The sequence below is a fragment of the Siphateles boraxobius genome, unplaced genomic scaffold (genome assembly GCF_051911475.1).
Source record: "Siphateles boraxobius isolate OS27281-9 unplaced genomic scaffold, OSU_SipBor_1 19, whole genome shotgun sequence".
NCBI classification, from domain to species: Eukaryota; Metazoa; Chordata; class Actinopteri; order Cypriniformes; family Leuciscidae; genus Siphateles; species Siphateles boraxobius.
The window spans coordinates 20,473,761-20,494,070 of record NW_027508799.1 but is presented as its reverse complement, the minus strand read 5'-3'; the positions used below and the strand labels follow the sequence as shown (position 1 = coordinate 20,494,070).

Below are 20,310 nucleotides of genomic sequence, written 5' to 3'. Positions count from 1 at the left end.
TTTTAGACGTTTTCTGTAATATTCTAAATGTGTGCATTCACAATACTGAGTGGTACTGTGTGATTTAACAGTAGAGATAGTGGATTTCCACACATTTGAGGTCTCTGACAGGCTATGAATCACCCAAGTGCTGACTGGTTGAGGGGAAAGCTCATTTAAGAAAGTAAGAAGTTCTGACAAGATTTAAATGAACGTGTGACATTTTCCGTAACTGCGGAAAATTGGCAAAACGTTCATTACATTGCTGGCCTCCTTCACCGTAACTTTGAGGACTTAAGCAGAGTTCAGATCAGGTGATGAAAGAGATTCAGCGATTGACGGACCTGATACCACTTTTCTTTGATCAATGAGCTGCTTCCTGCCTTTATGCTGGATGACTGCAGATATTAATGACTGGGAATGATTCTAACTGATGAGGTCCAGATGGTATCATAGCGGCCTGCCAATCACATCAAAACCTACATCTTGTCTGCCGTCAAGCAGATTTAAATTATTTAGCCTTTTTATTACTATATAATGTATTAAAAAAGTAAAAAAAAAAAAAAATATATATATATATATATATATATACAATGTCAGAAAGCATTTTGTATTATCCATCCGTGTTTTTAAAATTGGTAAAAGACAGACGTTTTACTGTTAACACAGCCCCATATTTCGGATTCATCTAAACTTATATACTTGATATTCTTTTTAGAATAAGTGATTCGTTTTGCTATTATTGGACTCCTGTCTATTCATTGTCAACTATTTTCTATAAATATGTTTGTATTGGCTAACGTTTATTCAGCTAATGCATGTCCTGTTTAAAACGTGCAATGTTCAAATTTGAACCGAACGAGACTGCCGAGGCACTTTCTCGTTCGTCATCTGCGGATTCTATAACGCTCGCTCATGGTGCAGAAGCCCGCGCTGCGGCTTCTTCTGCCCGTGACGAGTGCCCGGTGCTTGAGCTGTCTGCTTCCAATATAATATATTCTGACATATATTATAACAAAAATATAAGTAAGGGATAATCCATGGCTAGATGTGCATAAAACGATTTTAATGCACGATGTGGAGGCAAAGAACCACCCGACACATAGCCTTTAATTATCCTGCTTTAATTATCCGGTCATTTGCCTGCACTGACAAGTTAAAGCTGTTATTATTTTTGCTGCGCAATTTTTGACCAGAAGGATAAAAATAGCAGTTATTTCCATCAGTTACTGTTCGTTAATCTAGCATTCTGCCAAGTTTGAATCAGACACAGAGATAAAGTAGCGTGGTAACATTACATTTATTTTAAAGAATTAATTATTGCATTTCTTTGAATTAATATTGATTTAAAGAGAGAGAGAGAGAGAGAGAGAGAGAGAGAGAGAGAGAGAGAGAGAGAGAGAGAGATGCGTGTGTGAATTACCTGTGTCTTCAGCATCTCTCTACTCTCACAACCTGAAGCTACGAGTTTATTTTCTTCAAAAAGAGCAATGTTACTAAAATGTTATTTTACTTTTGCTGAAAAATATAATGTAGCGATTCACTATAGACTTTTATTGTCAAAAGTCGTGTGGCAGCATTGATACATTTCTGTGCTCCTGAATGCTTCTGTGTGTGCGCATCGCAATCTCCGACCTCTGTGTGTGAGTGATCTCTATGTGTGAGTGATGTATGTGTGTGTGCAGAGCATTAATATAGAATGGTGATTAAACTATATATATATATATATATATATATATATATATATATATATATATATATATATATATATATATATATATATATATATATAAACATATACGTTTTGGATGGGCAACTCTCATGTTTGTAAATGAGAATAGCAGAATAGTAGATCTCTTACAAGTCGTTTAGGGTTGTATATGTAAAGTCGTATTTAATTCTGAGAACTAAATTAAATATAGGTGTGCTAAACAATATGTTAACTTGTTCCTAGTAGTTCCTCAAAAGTGGTTCCTTCAATATATTTTCAATGAAAACCCCTGATGTAAAAAAAAATATATATATTTATTTACATGCACAATAAACAATATGGCCTGAGACTACAGCATCTGCTTCTTGGTTTGGAATTGTCTTAGCATTTAAGCTGTTTCCTTTCCTCATCAGTGTCAAGTGTTTTTCACAACCAAAAATTCAGTACAACAGCACAGTCTCAAGCCTCAGGGAGTCACTGTATTTTAGTCTTGCCTCCGGTAACAGTCAGTCACTCTGTGGATAAGGATCAGCTGTGCTTAAGGTCCCCAGACTGAACCTCGGTCCCCAAACTAATGAACCCTACCTGTCCAGAGGGGATGTGATTGAGAAAAACTGTCAGCTCAGGGCCCCTGCTACTCTGGATTGGCACTGGAAAATTATTCTCTCTCTTTCTCTCAATTTCGTATAGCTTTCACTCTCTAAGCATTTTATTTTAATTGCAGCTCACATATTCTATTGCTCTGAATGATTATTGAATGTTTAGTAGTCAGTGCCTGTGTGTTTTATGGTTAGTATTTCACCGACCCCTGACTCCCTGACCAATTACCAGCTCTAATTGGGAAGATAAACATGATCCCTGTGCGCTTGTTCTCTGTGCGATGTGATGTTATAGGGTGGAGAGAGCAAGGAGGTTCCAGAGGGACTCATTACAGTTGCTGCTTAATGCCGTTTTTGTCCGTCTCTGACTCTTCCTTGCAATGAACTTAAAATCTATACAGCTAAACCCATCACTCTGATTTTGGCTGCAGAAATCTGAATAATACTGTTAATTAATAAAAATGATGTGAAAATATATGTTGTTTTTAATATATATCAGTAGAGTTCCTAAGGATCATGGGTTTGGGATTTGAACAGACCCTTAATCTATCTATCTATATTACATTACACTATATTACATTATATTATCAAAATTTTTGCATGCACGGATGCAATTTGCAATTTCTTGCAACATTTTAAATTATCCTTGAAAATATACAATTAATTTTAAGTTTGGGGTTTTCCCCAAACGTGAACAATGGATATTATTTTGCAATATTAGCAACATTTAAAGGAGTTATGTCTTGTTTCAGACTTGAACAAGCATTGCCTACACGAGCACCAAGGCAAAGGTTGAATTGTCGACGTATGCAACTGATATTAGCAACTAATATCATTGCTTCACATGCTGGAAGCTCACTAACTTTCATCTATTTGAATAAAAAAGCCCATCAGTAGCGTGTTTGCGTATTGGCAGTGTGTAGTAGCGTAATTGGGGCTGTCATATGCTTTGAGCGGCCATCTGTGTGTAGTACCTCAAAGAGTGTGGCTGCTGAGATTTGGGCATTTAAACAAAGCTCACTCCCTCTCTCTCCTGCTGTGGCGTGTAGCTCAGTTTGAATCCCTCAGGCTGGGGAAAATGAGATTATTTCAATCTGCTGTTGCCCTTTTAAAACCCCGACTGCTGAATAAGCAGCGATGCAGCCCGGCCAACAGCAACACGTCTCCCGTATAATGGCAATAATTTTGCTTCGTAGAAATCTGGTCTGAAGTACAAAAGTGAGCTACTGCTGCTACTTAATCTCACAGTGTTGTTTTTAGTAATCCTGTAATAATATTCATTAAAAAGACAAAAGACTGTGTTGACTTGCATGAAACGGGTCACTTTACTGTCATAAAGCCATTGCAGGCTGAATGTTATTGGAATGTATTGCTTGTCTGAAAAAAAGTTATATGCGTCTCATTGTGGTGATGTCTGAAAATCAGTTGCCATGCAATTAATCCAATGGTTGCTAAAAGTCTTTGGCTATAAATACACCCATCATGCAACATAGATGAGGCACAGCTCTGTGGTTGAGAAAGCAGGACCCGTACAACGGCGCGCAGACATGAATAAGTAAAACCCTTCACTTTCAGACTCAGAGAAAGAGGTTGGCTGCTTATGACAGCTTGCTCGGCATTTTTGTACTTGAAAGGAATGCTTTGGGGATTGGTTTGTGTTTATTCGAGAGAAGGGACTGAGAGCAAAGGGTTTGTGTGTGTTTGAAGGACTGATGCTTAAATGATCTGTGGTTTTGTTATTCTGTGGTAAACAGCGGGAGGATTTTGTAGTCATTTGATTTTACAGTCATTGACAAAGATTCCTGTTAGACAGAAGAGGTTTTGTGACTGATTTAGTATTTGAAGACATGCGCCTTCATTCATCACAGTAAAATGGAGTCATGGAGTTCTTTCAGGTTATAGATGGTCACCTTACCATCTCATTTGGTGCAGGAAATCACTCACTAATTGAAATTAATTTGCCCGCTTCATATGGATGACTATTCTTGCCCTGTTCCCAAAAGCTGCTTCTTTATCTCATTATTGATTCTTCACTATTAAATTAAAAAGGAATTTTTTTGTATGTTTAAACCCCTCTTTTATTACAAATATACTATCAGATAGTTCAGAAACTGCTCTGATACAGTAAGTCATACCTAAGTTGATCTGATGCAATTTTTTGAGTCTTTTTGACTGATTCTTGTTCATGAATTGGACTGCATTGATTGTGCTAAATGATTTTTTTGTGTTGTTTTATGCACAAGATGCATTGCTTGTTTACTGTCTTCTGTCAAATGTAATGGACTACTTGCACAACTATTTCCGCGTTCTTATTACTACTCGGGAATTTCCGGTAACAGCATTCAGCGCACCTACATACAATACAGATGGTTACTCATGAGAACGCAGAATATTACTGCGTTTTATGGCTGACCCTTGATTAAAACAATGAATCATGTTCTCTGTGTGTTAACATGAATTATCTTCAACCTGCTGAGATGTTCCTATAAATATATTTTGATTAGTGGAGAAAAAATATATTTCTCCTCTAACCTGCTGCAGTCCAGTGCTTTTATTCTCATTTAACAGTGTTTTTCTCTTACTGATCATAGTTCATTACCTGTTCACATTTAATTAATTTGAGTGATGAAAAAGGATTGCAAATAAAAATGTTCCATTGAGTTTGGAAAATTATGAATGTCCAGAAAATTACATTTGAAATCTTCTTGTGGACATTCATTCTGAATGGCGTTTAGTCAACTAGGTACCTGGAGCACATCGAAAATATACCTAACTGGAAAAAAGTTTTACTTTTTCAAAAACAAAAATGTGACACAAAGCTCAGTGTTAGTAGTCCATTCTATCAAGCTGGAGATTTAGCCTGTTTTGATTAAAAAATTCATATGATGGATTGGTAATATTTTCACCTTCAGAATCCAGCTGATGACCAAGTTTAGCTAAAATAAGTTTTTCAAAACATGGGTCAAAAACATTTATTGGCATTCGAAGAAAATACATCAACTATATAAGGTGTGTTTAATTTTATGAAAGAGATCAATTGCTGATTAAAAAGTTGATAGGTGCTTTTGATACCCTTTTTCGGGCGTATGTTTGTCTCTGTATTTGAAATCTCCAGTAACACTTTGCAATATCCGACAATATCCCACGTCATGACTCCCCATACTCAGACCCCCTGCCAGCCTTCTGGGTTGTGTTTCCTTCCTGCTGCAGTCAAACCATCCATCAAAGTCCACCAAATCCACCATAATCTGACTCTAGACAGTTTGAGGTCAACCAACATGGTCTCTTTCCTCAATAGTAACAGGTTAATAACTCTTGAGTATTTTCTGACTAATCCATCCTCATTTGCAATATACAAAGGTAGTTGGTGTGCCTATGTAAATCTCCTCTCTTCTAACTCCACAGGGATGTTAAATAGTAACTAAATAGAGAAAGCTGCTCAGATACTGATTTTGTTGTTCGGCACTTTTAAGTTTTGAACTTCAAGCCAGAGTCAAGAAGAGTGCTACCTCAGTATTTCACTATTCCTTTTTGTCCTTTACGTTTTTTTTTAAATTTAAGTTGCTGTAGGACTTAAGGCTAAATGCAAAAGAATAGCAGATTCCACGCCACAACTATACATGTAACGGCACAGAGAAACAATATAGTTGGAATCACTTTGAGACATTGACAGCCAATCAAAATCCATCCTGATTTAAAAGAGCATAAACATTTAAAACAGCAGACAACAACTTTAGTGCACTTATCATAAACAGTATGTTATCACGTGTTGGTGTGGACGCTAGTATATTTATTGTTATAGTTATCTTTATAGTTATCGTTATTTATGTGAATACGCCTTTAAACTTGATGTGGTCACATTAGCTCTTCTTCAAAACTTAGTGAGTTGCCAACCTAGACAGCACTTTTAGGCAAAATTATGCCAGCTTTTAAGATTTGTAATCCACTGTTTATTACAAACTTAAATTTCATTTAGAACTGAAAAGTGTGAATACAAATTTTTCAGGATGTTTACAAATGGACTATTTCACACAATATGTATGTGTACTGTGTATTTTTGTACTTCCTTATTTATATGTCGCTATGGATAAATTTAGCTTCACAACATGCTAACCGCAAACTCCACTGGAATCAATTGTGAGTCAATTCTACGTAGAAGTATATTGCCTTTGTACAGCGTTGGAAATTAGATATGAATCAAATTTGGCAGCTCTGACATGGTCATTTTTAACACCATTAGATGTTTCTGATGTGCTGGTCCTGATCAATACAGGAGCATGGTTGAGTGAGCCATTGCTACTCCATCTATGCCTAAACAATTGGCATGTTTTTCTAGAACAAATGATAAAAGAATTAAGCCATTCTTCCTCAGATTGTAGAATCTCTGAGTTTTTAGGATCCATACTGACTTCTTCATGCAGACAGTGTGCATCTGTTCAGATAATGGATTTAATAGGAATACTCTGCTAGTGACAAACACTGCTCAAAGTCAGTAAGTAATGGAGCATTAGGATTGAGCATTGCCCTGGGGATGTAAACAGAAACACTGTCCGCATAAACAAACAAGAGGTTTCATTAGTGTCCAGACAGGCCTACATTACTACATTATATAATGCCTAACTCAAGGGTTTTCAAACATCTCGATGCCAAAGTTCCTAAATATGAAGATCCTCTTGCGAAGGACTCCTACAGTTTAAGTTATATTCTCATTTATACTCATTTACTCATTTAGATTACTAATTCACAATAATTGTTAATAATTCACATTTACACATTTTCATATACTGAGTGTGTGTCACAAAGATAGCAAAATCCAAAATCCTTGACTTTGTGGGGACATTTTTTGGTCCCCATGAGTAAAACAACTTATAAATCATACTAAGTGATGTTTTTTTATTTTTTATTAAATGTATGTGATGGGTAAGTTTAGGGTTAGCTGATAGAATATACAGTTTGTACAGTATAAAAATTATTTTGTCTATGGAATGTCCCCATAAAACATGGAAACCCTGAGTGAGTGAGTGAGTGAGTGAGTGGGTGATTCTCACAATCACCACCCTCATTATGTTCATCACCTGTCCTTTCCACACATTTTATGTCATTCAATGAAGAATGCAGTTGAATGCCTTTGTGATTGTGGGTTTGTCTGTTTGAGCAGACATAGACAAATAGAGCCTCTACATCTCTCAGTGGTGCCAGTGTATTGATTTCCAGAAGTAAAGGGGTCTATCTGCAGCTCAGTTCTGCAGATTTCAGTGGCGGCTGGTTGTCGGTTTCCTCTGCAATGCAGAAGTCAAACACAAATTTTTTTTTTCACTCAAGCCAGTGGAGTAATGTTTGACTGTCCCTGCTTTCATAAAAGATGGCATTGTCATACTCTGCCTCCACAAGGTCATTTTATTCAAACTGATTTGATTAAGCTGTACAAATACAACAGCTGAAGTATATTTCACTTTCTTTTTTTCTTTCTTTTTTACTTTGAATGACTCATCTTTTAAGGCCACTATGCATTTATTTAATCAAGAACATTAAGGATGTATTAATATGAGTCAGATATGTCTAGTTTCCAAAGGTTCAGCACATAAAGGTCATTGGGCATCATTTCCCTTGTGTTACCCAGCATGCAACTTCAAGTTTGACCCTGACTCTGACTTTGATTGGAGTCTGTGTCTTCTGGCAACGCCCCAGTTGGTTGAGGATGTCTGAAGCATTTCTCAGAGTGCATGATGGACCCTGGGGAGGGGTGAGGTGTGGGGGTTGGGGTGGAGCTGTAAGAAGTGGCGAGATGTCGCTCTCTTCCCTCCAGCCCGTGTTTCGCAACCAAGCAGGTGGGTTTCATTCTTCCTCCATCTTCTTCCCCTCCTTTTTTTCCCTCTCTGCTTTTTCTTCCTCCCCTGGAGCTACAGCATGACACGGGCAGCTTGCAGAAAGCCAGACAGCATCAATCGCAGGGTGGTGAGTTAGTGTTCACCCTTTTAGCTCACTCGGGAGTCATCATTCACTGGTTTTGGGACATAGTTTGGTATGTTGGTGACTCTAACAGGCTGGTCACCATTTGTTTTAATATACAGCTAAGGCTTTAGATATTAGGTTAGTACAGAATACTTCGTTTTCATTACAAATGTATGTAGATAAGTTTTACTGGGTTAAATGCTATCATTCTTTATGTTGTGTCTTTATATAAGTGTCAACATTCACAGACTGCTAATTGTTGTAATGTTTCCCTTTGGGGACCTTTGGATAGCAGATTGTTTCTGTAAATGATTTTCTTTGCAATGAAAGACATAAATATAATTTGCATGGTTTTGTGGCCTTCAGACTTCTTATGCTAATCTTTGAATTCTTGTACTTAAGTGTTTGGGTTTAACTTGAAGAAATAAGAAAATGAATGGCTGATGGCTACATGTTCTTAAAAAAACTGCATTTGAATGGACTCAGTTGAGGTTGCTACATATTGGACTGTTATGCAACCATAAAGACAATGGTTAATTTCCTCTGGAAATTTGTTGCTTTGCCATAATTAAGCCACAGCATGAAACATATTTAACAGACCAATAGACACAGCTAGTTATAAAGAAATTGATTTGTTTTGATCCACGTAGGATGCAAAATCTGGCTTTATTGAGTGTTATTGTTTCATGATTCTTTCAACACTGAATATTGCATGAGAATATTACTGTATGCTTGAATGGACGTTTGCACTGAACATCGAGTGAAAGTCAAGCGAATGCCGCCACTCATATTGTGAGGCGTTTTAATTGAAAAACAACAATCCATGAAAGATATTCTGCCTACCAATCACAGGTGCTAAAATCAACAGTCATGAAACATGTTTTACGTATACAAGCGATTCAAGTGTAGGCGTTTTGACTAGTATTGCTGTCATAAATGGACCGGTGTCTAAGGACATGGTCTGACCGTCAGTCGCATCACAGATATGACAGCACAGAAAAGAATAAAATATTCAATCCATATGGGCAAGCTTTTAGGGCAGCTCTCTGGGGTCTTTATCCTGCTAGCAGCATTGTTTCTGTTGACTGTTGTTATAAAAACTATGCTGAATCACAATGAAATCTTGTTGTATGGTCCCAATAAAGGTGGTAGTCTGCTGCCTCCTCCATAATTCAGTCCTTTAATTAATTTAACTTGGACTTTTAACAGGTAAAGATACTTTTTTCAAAGATATATTATGCATAGAGATAGTGGCCAATATGCAGGACAGGACAGTGAAGTAAAGCACAGGGGAATGCTCAGAAAATCTGCTGAGTATCTACTAGGTATCTACACAATTCAGTTTAAATAAGAATAATTGGAACTAACAACATGCGTGGCCCTGTAAAACAGCAGTAAGTTAAGTAAGTATTTGTCTCACTGAATGCAGAGAATGTAGCTGCCCTAACCAACTAACCTGCCTACTGTATATTGCCTATTCCAGGATCCGCCACTGTCTGTAGAGCATTGCATTTCTCAAGAACAATGTACCACCCACCATAAGACTGTTGTGCTGAATTAACTGTGACAAATTTCAATCTAAAAGCCAAATGTTGAGGTAATTATTCCCTATTCATGAAAGCATTAATTGATATTTTAGGTGAATTACATTTGTTTGGTAAACATCCATTATAATGATGTCAAATTTGCATAAGAAGACAGCATTTGCTTCTAAGTGAAGAAAAAGGTATGCTGTTAAACAGTCAAATTGTTTAAATCTGACTTTAAAGTCATGTAATCTCAAACTGCACTAGAGGGCAACTCATTCCCAGCTCATTTTTCCATCGCTTCAGTATATAAAATTTATCACATTTAATTTCTCATGGTCAATTAGCAGAAATATATATTTGAGAAATGCTGCACATGTTAATGGTATTAATACTCAAGATACTGAGAATATGAAACATTCAAACCCCAAAGGTTTTGAACACCCACACCCAAAATTAGATCATGTATTTCCTACTTGCGGCATCCTGTGAAGTCGCAAGAAGTGAAGGATTAGTCACCATTCTGGCTGTATAACAGTGACATTACTGCTGAAATCACTCTCTCAAAGCAGTGGGCACACTCAGCGGGGACATAGGTGTGTGGAAACAAGACTGTCAAGGTGACCTTAACCAGTGAGCTCATGCCAAAAAGTGTCCAACTGGCAAAGGATGCCCAACTAAGATTGAGTACCACAGTACTGTTGCATTGTGGGAGGGCAAATGCACAGAAAGCAGGAAGCTTTAGAAATCTCTCAGGCAGGTAAGGTTTCAGCAGAGTGCATATTAGGGGAAATTGTCAACTGGCCTGGTTATTGATTTGTGTGGGTGGTCCACTTGCAGCTTAATTTCACATTTGTCTGAACTCAAGACTACCAGCACATCATAGCACCAACAAGTCAATAACTCTACCCAGGTGTTAAAGCATTAGGTAATATGTGTAAATTCACTGGATACTGCAGTCATTTTACTCTTGAAAAGTGTTACTTAATGTGTAGTTTAGACAAGCACAACCATTGGTGATGTTATTGATAGATTTTAATATATCTCATGCTTGACATCACAATTTCAGTTAATTGTGTCTGCTCCCTTAAATGACGGATTCACATTCGTGGTCATTAGATGTAATCATTTCCTATAATAGTTCAATGACTAGAAGATTAATAGCACTTTGTGGATGATCTTGCGTTGGTATGATTCTTGAGAAGTTATTAATAATTTAATTAATGGAATTTGTTTCAGTAGGATACTAGTGGAGGAAGAGAATGGATACCAGAATGCTATAAATTTTAATCAAATAGCTAAATTCTTATTAAATTCACTTTTCCCAATAAATGTGCAATTTCTTCTTGTAATTTAATATTAGAAAAGTATTCAATAAAATGGAAATTGTTGCTGAGCAGAAAACAGCACATCATCAAATCGGACCTTTTTAAAAAAACTGTATTAAATAAATTAAATGTTGAAAAAGTAAAGCAAGCAAGCTTGAACTTCTGTTTACCACAACTGATGTGTGAGTTGTTTAATTTTTATATGGGAATAAAAGTCTATATTCAATATGTTCATTATATAAAGCAATAGTGTCTATTGCGTCCTCCAAAAAAAAAAAATGGACCTAACCACTCAATTCATATGGATTAGTTTTACGATCTCTTTATGAACTTTTTGAAGTGTCAGTTGGGTAGCTGTCAGATCATAAATATCTTCAACGATAGTCTTAAGGGTTTGGATTGACATGAGGTTGAGTAAATGATGACAGAATTTTAATTTTTAGTGAACTATCCCTTTAAGTAGAAGTGGTGGCATCAGCAATATAATCTAAATAAATAATTTTCTGCCAAGTATAGTTAATTTGCCTTACTGTTGGGTGTTTAATGTTGTGTACCAGCTTGCTGTATTACTATAGAATTTCTGCAGTGAAATGTATGCATACAGTATATCAACTTTATACAGTGGCTTCAAATGCTCATCCAATCAGACTTTAGAAAAGTTCTGTTGTGTAATAGACTTTGTGTCATCTCTAATCTTTAATTTACATTATTGTATAACAGTATCAGATCTCAAGCTAAATGTGTCAAGTGCTCCTGGAGTTAAATAAGGGAGAAGCAAGGATGTTGAAAAATCAATAATGATATTTTTAGTGTGATTGTGCACACACCGAGCCTATTTCTAATGCAAGAATCTTAAGAAACACCCACATGCTGGTGTTAAGAGCCCTGCGGGGTCTCTCACAGTTATTATCCAGTCACTTTCAGCCTCTTAAAGTTTTCTTTCCTTCTCGCTCTGCCTTGCATACATTATAAAAGTGAAGAGAGAATATGTACTATCTCGTCAAACATTTCAAGATAAAGACCAAATGCCCTGGACGTGAACGTCTCCTGGGTAGACTTGAATATATTTAATTTTAGATGCCAATGTAGTTCTGCAAGCATTACTCAGAATCTTAGAATCGTATGAATAATTGAACTGCAGATATTGACATCAGGAAAGAGGTTTGAATATTCCAATCTCTTTTTATGTCAGATGTCTGTAAATGCCAGGATTTCTCTCTTTGTCTTGTCTAAATGGATTTCATGTCGGTATAGCTGGCAATTTAGTCTGTAGAGCCGAACAACAAATAGCCAACCAACAGTCATCAGAGAGTTGAATACAATATATGATCAGATCTGAAGAGCTAATTAAATATTAGGACATATGCGTCCACAAACATGATGAAACAGAGCTCACTTAGCAACACAAGAGAAAGGCAGTAGGTGATAAATATCAGTATATGATTTATCTTGTGTAATAGACAGAAAATTACTTTGGAATTAACTGGGCCATGTTACACAAGCCTGTACAATTCTGCTTTGGCAGTAGTAATAACTTCATATGCATTCACACCTAGCTTTCCTCTAGGATTTTCAACTGGGTCCACAAAGTTGAGGGTGTCAAAGCTACTGTTTAATATCCTTCATTAATTAGACACGATCTGGTAAATTGAGAAGAATGATAACGTAAGTACTGTGGAGAAAAGAGAAATATTGTCAATAGTTAATGAGAATTGAAGTGGCAAGACACGGAGAACACTAATTAAGAGAAATAATATGAATAAGATGGTGACAGTGAGAAAAAGAATGGGCTTTGAAATGTGAATGAAGGTGTTCTGCAATCAAATTTTCAGTTCTGGTTCTTGTGATTAACATTTGGATAGGTCTAATAAAAGATAAACCTTGTGGGGACAAACTTTCTCTAAATATTTCCAGAAGATAAAACCTTGGAAAAAACAATCAAATGGGCCATCTCCACAAGGGAATTTATTTTTTGTCTAATAATGTCCTAATTCTATTTAAAAATTATACACTGTTTCCTGTCACCAGGCACGATAAGTAAGGAAGCCCCGAAAATGTGGGGTGTTTTTGTTTCTGCTTATAATTTTATTTTATTCTTTTCTCTTTCTGTCTCTACAGCTGGGATGACAGTAGTTCGGTCAGCAGTGGTTTGAGTGATACTTTAGATAACATCGGCACTGACGATCTGAATCCACCCACATATTCCGGCATCTCATCTCGCAAGAGCAAAGCAGCACAGGTGTGCATACGCTCTAGTCTTATGTATTTTTTCTCCTCACACACACATTTTTATATATAGCTTTGTATCAGCAGTCTGTCAGTAGACCACAGCAGATTGAACAGACAGAGTTTTGGACATTTTGCTTTGGCTAGTAAGAAAAGTTTGGCCATCTGTCAGATGGATTGCCAATGTGAGATTACTGTGTTTGCGCTATATTTTGTGTGTCTGTGTGATTCACAGTCAAATAAAGATACACACAGTCATACCGAGCAGGATGGTAGCAGCTGGGCTGGAGCTGAGGATCTGAAGAAGGTTGATGAAGAGATGGAGCCAGGTATGGACCCTTCCTGCAAGTGGAAGTCTTCATCCCCTTCCTCTTCATGTCAGGGTGAGGACGTTGGCCAGAAGACAGCTTTGCCCATGTCTCAAACAGGCTCTTGGAGGAGGGGCATGAGTGCCCAGGTTGGCATCACACCACCACGGACCAAAGGCTCATCCACCTCTCTCAAATCACCAGGTATCAAAATCTTATACATTGGTACTCTGTAAATATGAAAAGATACGTAGAGCACCATTTGTGTTTTCACTGAGAGAGACACTGTCAGAATCCGTTCGAAAACCTTTAGGTACACTTTTCAAAAATGGCAGTTCTCTGGATGAACTTTTAAAATGAAACCCACAATTTTCTGTAAGGAAGCATGAAAGATACAGACGCCTTTTTGCTTGTTACAAAGCCAAGGGCATATCAGTGATATAGTGATATCTGTCAGTAGGGGACATTCTATGCATGGTATTCAAAATAAGTGCTAATGTGGCTTCAAAGAGAAGGTAAAATCAAAAAGAGACGAGGCTTTTTGACAACTTTGAGTTTTTGTCTTTTTCTTTATCTCGGCCAACTTTTGCAGCTGATGCTCTTTTGGGACACTCAGCAGGAACAAGTTATTTTGGCTTAGAGTACCTTATCTGTGCTGTTTGCTGAGTTGTGCAAAAAAGGGCTGTTGGCTAGAACACAACAGCCATTGCGTTGCATTGGTGATGATGGATTGGGTTGTGAAATTATTTGAAAAAAAAGACTGGCCAGCAGTATCGAATGATTGAGTAGGAGGTACTAGTCCCATAACAAACATCTTTGTGCTGACAGGTAAAACAGATGATGCCAAGGCATCTGAGAAGGGCAAGGCCCCATCTAAGAGCCCAAGCATCCAGCGCTCACCATCGGATGCAGGCAAGAGCAGCGGAGATGAAGGGAAGAAGCCACCCTCAGGCATCGGTCGTCCACCTACCACAAGCTCCTTCGGCTTTAAGAAGATTCCGGGTTCCGCCGGAGCCCTTATCACAGCCAGCGGGGCCACTCTGACCAGTGGTTCTGCGACTCTAGGCAAGGTACCAAAGTCTGCAGGCATTGGAAAGGGTGCAGGTATCGGCAATGAGCGGAAGACAAGTCTCGATGGTGCTCAACACCAGGATGATGCCGTTTTGTTAGGCTGTGGAGGCTCCAAGGTTCCCCTCCAGTATCGCTCCCTACCTAGACCGGCAAAGTCATCTAGTGGAGGAAGCAGCGTGGTGGGCCGCAGCGGGCATCGTTCCAGCTCTAGCAGCATTGATTCTAATGTCAGCGGAAAGTCTGCGGGAGGTAGTGGAGGGGTGGTAGGAACCCCAACCAGCACAAAGAGAAGAGACCCTGGGAAAGTGGGATCAGGACGCTCTAGTCCCATTACCATCAACCAAACGGATAAAGAGAAAGTGGCAGGGTCGGATCAAGAGGGAACGGGGTTGTCCACCTCCCCCAAATCCAGTCCCACTTCCACCCAATCGGGACTCAGACAACCAGGCTCCAAATACCCAGACATTGCATCCCCCACATTCCGCAGGTAATCAACTTTCTTTCTGAATAAAATGACTGGGGTAATGGGAGGACAAGAAAAGTTAGACAAAGATGACACAAGGCAGACATAAGCAGAGATAAGACTAAAATATGAAAGCAAAGTAGACCGTTAGCTTGAGACAAATGGACACAAGCAGACAGTAAGAAAGAACAATTGCTTTTTGTGGTTTGGCTCACTCCTGCGATGTCATGACCTCTTGGCCAGCATGGAGGAGTGTTCCAGCATGTTTCCTCGGTAAGTATGTGCAATGGACGTGAGCTGCTTTAGGCTGTGTTGCACTGCTGATTTGATCCACCAATGAGTTTAGGCCTACCTCAGAGATCCAGGAAATTTTGTGATGGATTACGGAGCTCATTGTTTGAGTCATAGGCCTAGACTTATGTCTCATTCTTGTATTTCCCCCAGCCACCATTAGACGACCTGAAAACTTGTCAGCAGCCCACAAATGCTCTGATGAATAGAGAAGGATGTAATCTGAATCACTAGTTCTCAGCTGGTTTTTATACAGAACCACAATTTCACAATGAACATCAAGGAATGACCTATGTAGTAGCTAAAGAAAAAAAACTGACTTTGGCCAAAAGAATTTGCAAGTTTATTAACTATAATAGTTTGGTTTTCTAAATGTCTCTTGAATCCTGATGGTTTCATGACAAGCAGTGATATACCGCACAAAACAAAACTGTGGTCAGAACAATCTATAGCAGCTTTTCCACCGTCGGGGGGAATGGTGTTAAGAATAGTAAGGAACGATTCCAGTTGTTTTTTCACTTCAGAATGTTACGGCCCAATTACAATCCGTTCTCGACCTTGGAATTCCTGTGCTGGTAGAATGCGTGTAGTGATGTCGCAACTCAGGATTGGTCACTTGTCTGTTGTCTGGCTACCAGTTTCTCTGTAGCTGGCTAAGCATGCTATTTGAGAGACGTAAACACAAATTAATAATAAAATTAAAGAAATATCCGATCATACTCCATAATGCAGTTACTATTTAAATTTATTTCATCTGTAAAGTCTTGTGTTACCAAGGGGAATGACTGACACATTCATATTGCATTACACAGCCGATTTTTTTTTTTCCAAAACACTGTAAACTTTGATTGGACATAACCTTCACATCAATAACAAAAGATGTGAGAAGCCTTTAAAAAGTTAAGCCTGTTTAATTTGCACAATTATATGGTTAGTTTGAATTTGTTTTTTAAGCATTTAGCATTTTGTCTCCCTGTTGTCTGTGAGTCTCAAAACAGCATGCAACCCATTTTTGAGAATCAACATCACATTGCAGCTTTAGCAGTCTGTCTTAGCACCCCTCTCCCACATCAGAGGACTGTTCCACATAAAACGGATTATGGTCAGATTGCCACCTGGTGGCTATGGAATGTAAGTGCATATATGGAAACACTCCTCAGGGAGCATGATTTGCCATTCTGATCAGACTCAATTCAGCATTGATTAAAGCAGATGGAGTAGGTGGATTTCCAGCACACTGATCTCTATTAGTAGGTGTCTCCATTTAAAAACATGTCCACATGGTGCGCTGCTCTGCTCCATGAAGCCGAAGTGTAATAGCTGGATTTGCTTGCCTCAGGCTGTTATTGCTGGAGCCATACAGTGATAACCATGGGCAGATCCACCACTGAAAGCATATTTGATTATGTAAAAGGAGTAGAAGCTGACCAATTAAGTTATGCTGGAAACTGTGTGATGATACTTTGTTTTAAAATGAGATTGCATGGTTACATTTCATGAAAGAGCAAATGTGAGTAAAATGTTTCTGAAATCAACTCAATTCATTGCGACAGTTTACATAAGCAAGGTTTACGAACAATTTGTGGTCTTGTTTTCACTTTGCCCAGGTTGTTTGGCAGCAAGACTAGCAGTAAACCAAGTTCCCCCGGCACCCCTGACTCTGGTAAATGCCCATCGGCACTGGGCAGTCCTCATGGCACACTGGCACGGCAGGCCAGCCTGGATTCACCCTCCTCAGGAACAGGTAGTCTGGGCAGCATGGGTGGGCAAAGCGGAGGCAGCAGCCCATTGTACGGCAAAACGCCCGACCTGGGCACTGACTCCCCCGCCTCTAGTCCGGCGTCAGGCCTCTCTCTGCCCTCTAATGCCCGGCCTTGGCCTCCAAACCTCAGCAGTTCCTCTGCGGGCAGTAAAGACACACTGAGCTGCCACAGTATGACAAGTTTACACACAAGCTCAGAGTCCATAGACCTGCCGCTCCCACATCACCATGGGCCAAAGGTCACCCGCACGGGCAGTGTCAAGTCCACTCTGTCTGAGGGGTAAGTGCAGATATCCATATTGTATTAATTAAATGATAAGATGACAATGTATTGCTTATTACATTATATTTTTAATGAAATAATGGAGCATTAGTTTGTTGTTGAAATCTGTTAGTCGTGATATGATCAAACTAACTGTTTGTCGTAGATAACTCTCTTATTTTTCTTCTGTTTTAATAGCATGCCTCTTGACAGAAACACTCTCCCCAAAAAGGGATTAAGGTACTAATATAACCACCATCCATGTAATTGTCCTCACAGATATGTTTTTGTTTATGTTGTCACCTCCAACACGTAACTATCATTAATATTCTCATCAACTGCTTTTGAATGTGTGTCACTTACCCAGTACATGTGTACGTATCAGTGGTGTTTGCTAAAGCAAGCATTACTATTATTACTCAGTAATAGCAGTAATAGCTGCTAAAATATCAGCTTTGCCATCACAGTAATCAATTACATTTCAAAATATTTTAAAATAGAAAACACTTAAGAATTTTAGAACACTTTAGCAACTGCATAGCAACACAGACAACCCAACACAGAGTAGTGTTGGCAAAATGTTTTACATATCCACAGTGGCTTGTCAAGCTGTGACTCACTGATTTTTTTAACACTCATTTATTAACACTTTTAGCAAGAGATAACCACAGACACAGTAACATGCTCTTAAGAAGCAATTGAATATTCACAGAGGTAAGCACAGCATTTAAATGAAATCAGACTGTTGTGTCCAAACCACTATAAAAGAGCCATCAACCTGCTGTCAGGATGAAAGATAAACTGTAGAAATGCTACATGCGTGTGTGACCTTCGCAAATCGCAATGTGAGCAAATCATTTAGGTCACAATATGGTACTTTAATTCTAAAGGCTCATGTAGGCAGTGATGTGTGCACTGAAGATAGTCCAGTCAGGAAGGTCCACGTGATCTCCCTTCATTTTATGGAAACCGTCTTTGACGCATACTAAGTCTGCCCACTGCCTAAAGCTATTACTGCAGAACAATGGATGTGAGACTGTGTGGGCAGTTATTATCTAGTTTTATTGTATAAATCATGTTAAGCCCTATCACAGCTGAAGATTTAGTGCTTTTAGTTTAATAGACTCAATAATTGGAACAGTTGCATTTATTTAAAAAAACACTGCATTTTGGGAAAATACATCCCTGTGGAATAGCTAAAACTGTCTATTTGTCTCCAATCAGGTACCCTCCATCCTCCAGACAGACATCACATGAGGAAGGAAAGGAATGGTTGCGTTCTCACTCCACTGGAGGTCTGCAGGACACAGGAAGTCCACTTTCACCACCGGGCACAACCAGCACCAACGCTGGCAAATACCACTACTCAAACCTGCGTATGTAAACATATATCTGATTTATACTTTACATTAGAACACCTACAATTTCTGGATTTCTCATTACACCATAAACAGATATTGGGTTAAATGATCATTTGTGATTTATCATCATAAATCATCATGACATTTGTGTTGCAGTGAGTCCCACCAGTATGTCACAGTATAACCTTCCCAGCACCAGTATGAGCCGCTCCAACAGTATTCCAGCACAGGATTCATTCGAGCTGTACGGGGAGGGACACACTTTGGGCGGCAGTGCCACCTCGCTGGAGGAACGGCCACGCGGGATGAGCCGGTCCGGCTCCTTCCGAGACAGCACCGATGAAGGTAAGCATTGAGGTTACTTCCTTTAGAAGCATTCATTTATTTATTTACATCCATACCATTGATATGCCTTGCTATATAGTTGTGCAGTTACCTGTATTTATGCATGTCTGTTAGAAAACCTTTGGTTTCCTTTAGCATTAAAAACAGAAATATTTATATCGTTATGTTGTTCTGCTCTGTCTACAGTTCATGGTTCTTCTCTGTCTTTGGTCTCGAGCACATCCTCTTTGTATTCTGCGGTGAGTGACGCTATAGTCTTCCTACAGAATCTTGTAATTGACTAATCAGTCAGATTTAAATTATGCACAAAAAAAAAGATATATATATATATATATATATATATATATATATATATATATATATATATATAAATATGGAACAGCTGGGCTAAAGGCACATATTTCTAGTTTTGATTATATTTATCTCGAGCTACGTTTCACTATGCAAGTGAAAATTTGGCTGATCCTTCATGCGATCGCATCAACGCAAAGTCGATTCTACAACACCGCAAAGTCAATTCTGTGCTAAGTTGATCTAATATAGTAATAATGTTTTTTTTAAGTTATAGATTTATGTAGCAAATGCAAATCATTAAAATTACCAAATATATTTTGAGACAAAAGTATTATGATTTATATTTCCATTCAAGTTGATTAAATCAACAGTTTTTCAAAAACTGAAGAATTTGTTTAATATTGGTATTTGAGGGCTAATGGCGCAATATTTAATGTGACAAATAACTGGCTGACTTTTACAATTGTTGACATGAAATGGTTAGATTTAAAAGGTCAAAATAATTTATTAAGCTGTTTATACAATTGTTGACATGACATGGTTAGATTTAAAAGGTCAGAATAATTTATTAAGCTGTTTATCCACCTTAGAGATAATCACCATATTTATAATGAAACCAACATTTTCAAGTTTTTACAGAGACTACAGCCAAATTGTACGACTTCCACCTAAATAAAAGTTTAAGGGTTTAACTCCTGGAGGTGAAGAAATTAAAACAAAAGTTTTTTTTTTTATATACTTATTATTATAACTCTTAAAGTGCACCATATTGATGCATATAACTATAAAATGTACAAACTTTTCTGACAGGGTACCATGTCCCCGGACCCCC

At 38.2% G+C, this 20,310-nt stretch overlaps 1 protein-coding gene across 18 annotated transcripts in view; it reads left to right on the top strand.

Moving 5' to 3' along the window:
• nav3 (neuron navigator 3) overlaps nt 1–20,310 on the top strand; it is a 330,354-nt gene that overhangs the window by 284,479 nt on the left and 25,565 nt on the right. For 14 of the 18 annotated variants that reach the window (XM_077234164.1, XM_077234163.1, XM_077234165.1 and 11 more), the window contains 8 exons: nt 13,214–13,334; nt 13,557–13,833; nt 14,458–15,187; nt 17,062–17,496; nt 17,677–17,718; nt 18,703–18,854; nt 18,996–19,184; nt 19,371–19,423. In XM_077234164.1, coding sequence (XP_077090279.1) covers nt 13,214–13,334; nt 13,557–13,833; nt 14,458–15,187; nt 17,062–17,496; nt 17,677–17,718; nt 18,703–18,854; nt 18,996–19,184; nt 19,371–19,423 — 1,999 coding nt within the window. The remainder of the gene's footprint in view (nt 1–13,213; nt 13,335–13,556; nt 13,834–14,457; nt 15,188–17,061; nt 17,497–17,676; nt 17,719–18,702; nt 18,855–18,995; nt 19,185–19,370; nt 19,424–20,310) is intronic. The other 4 variants (XM_077234162.1, XM_077234160.1, XM_077234158.1 and 1 more) reach the window with 1 other exon arrangement.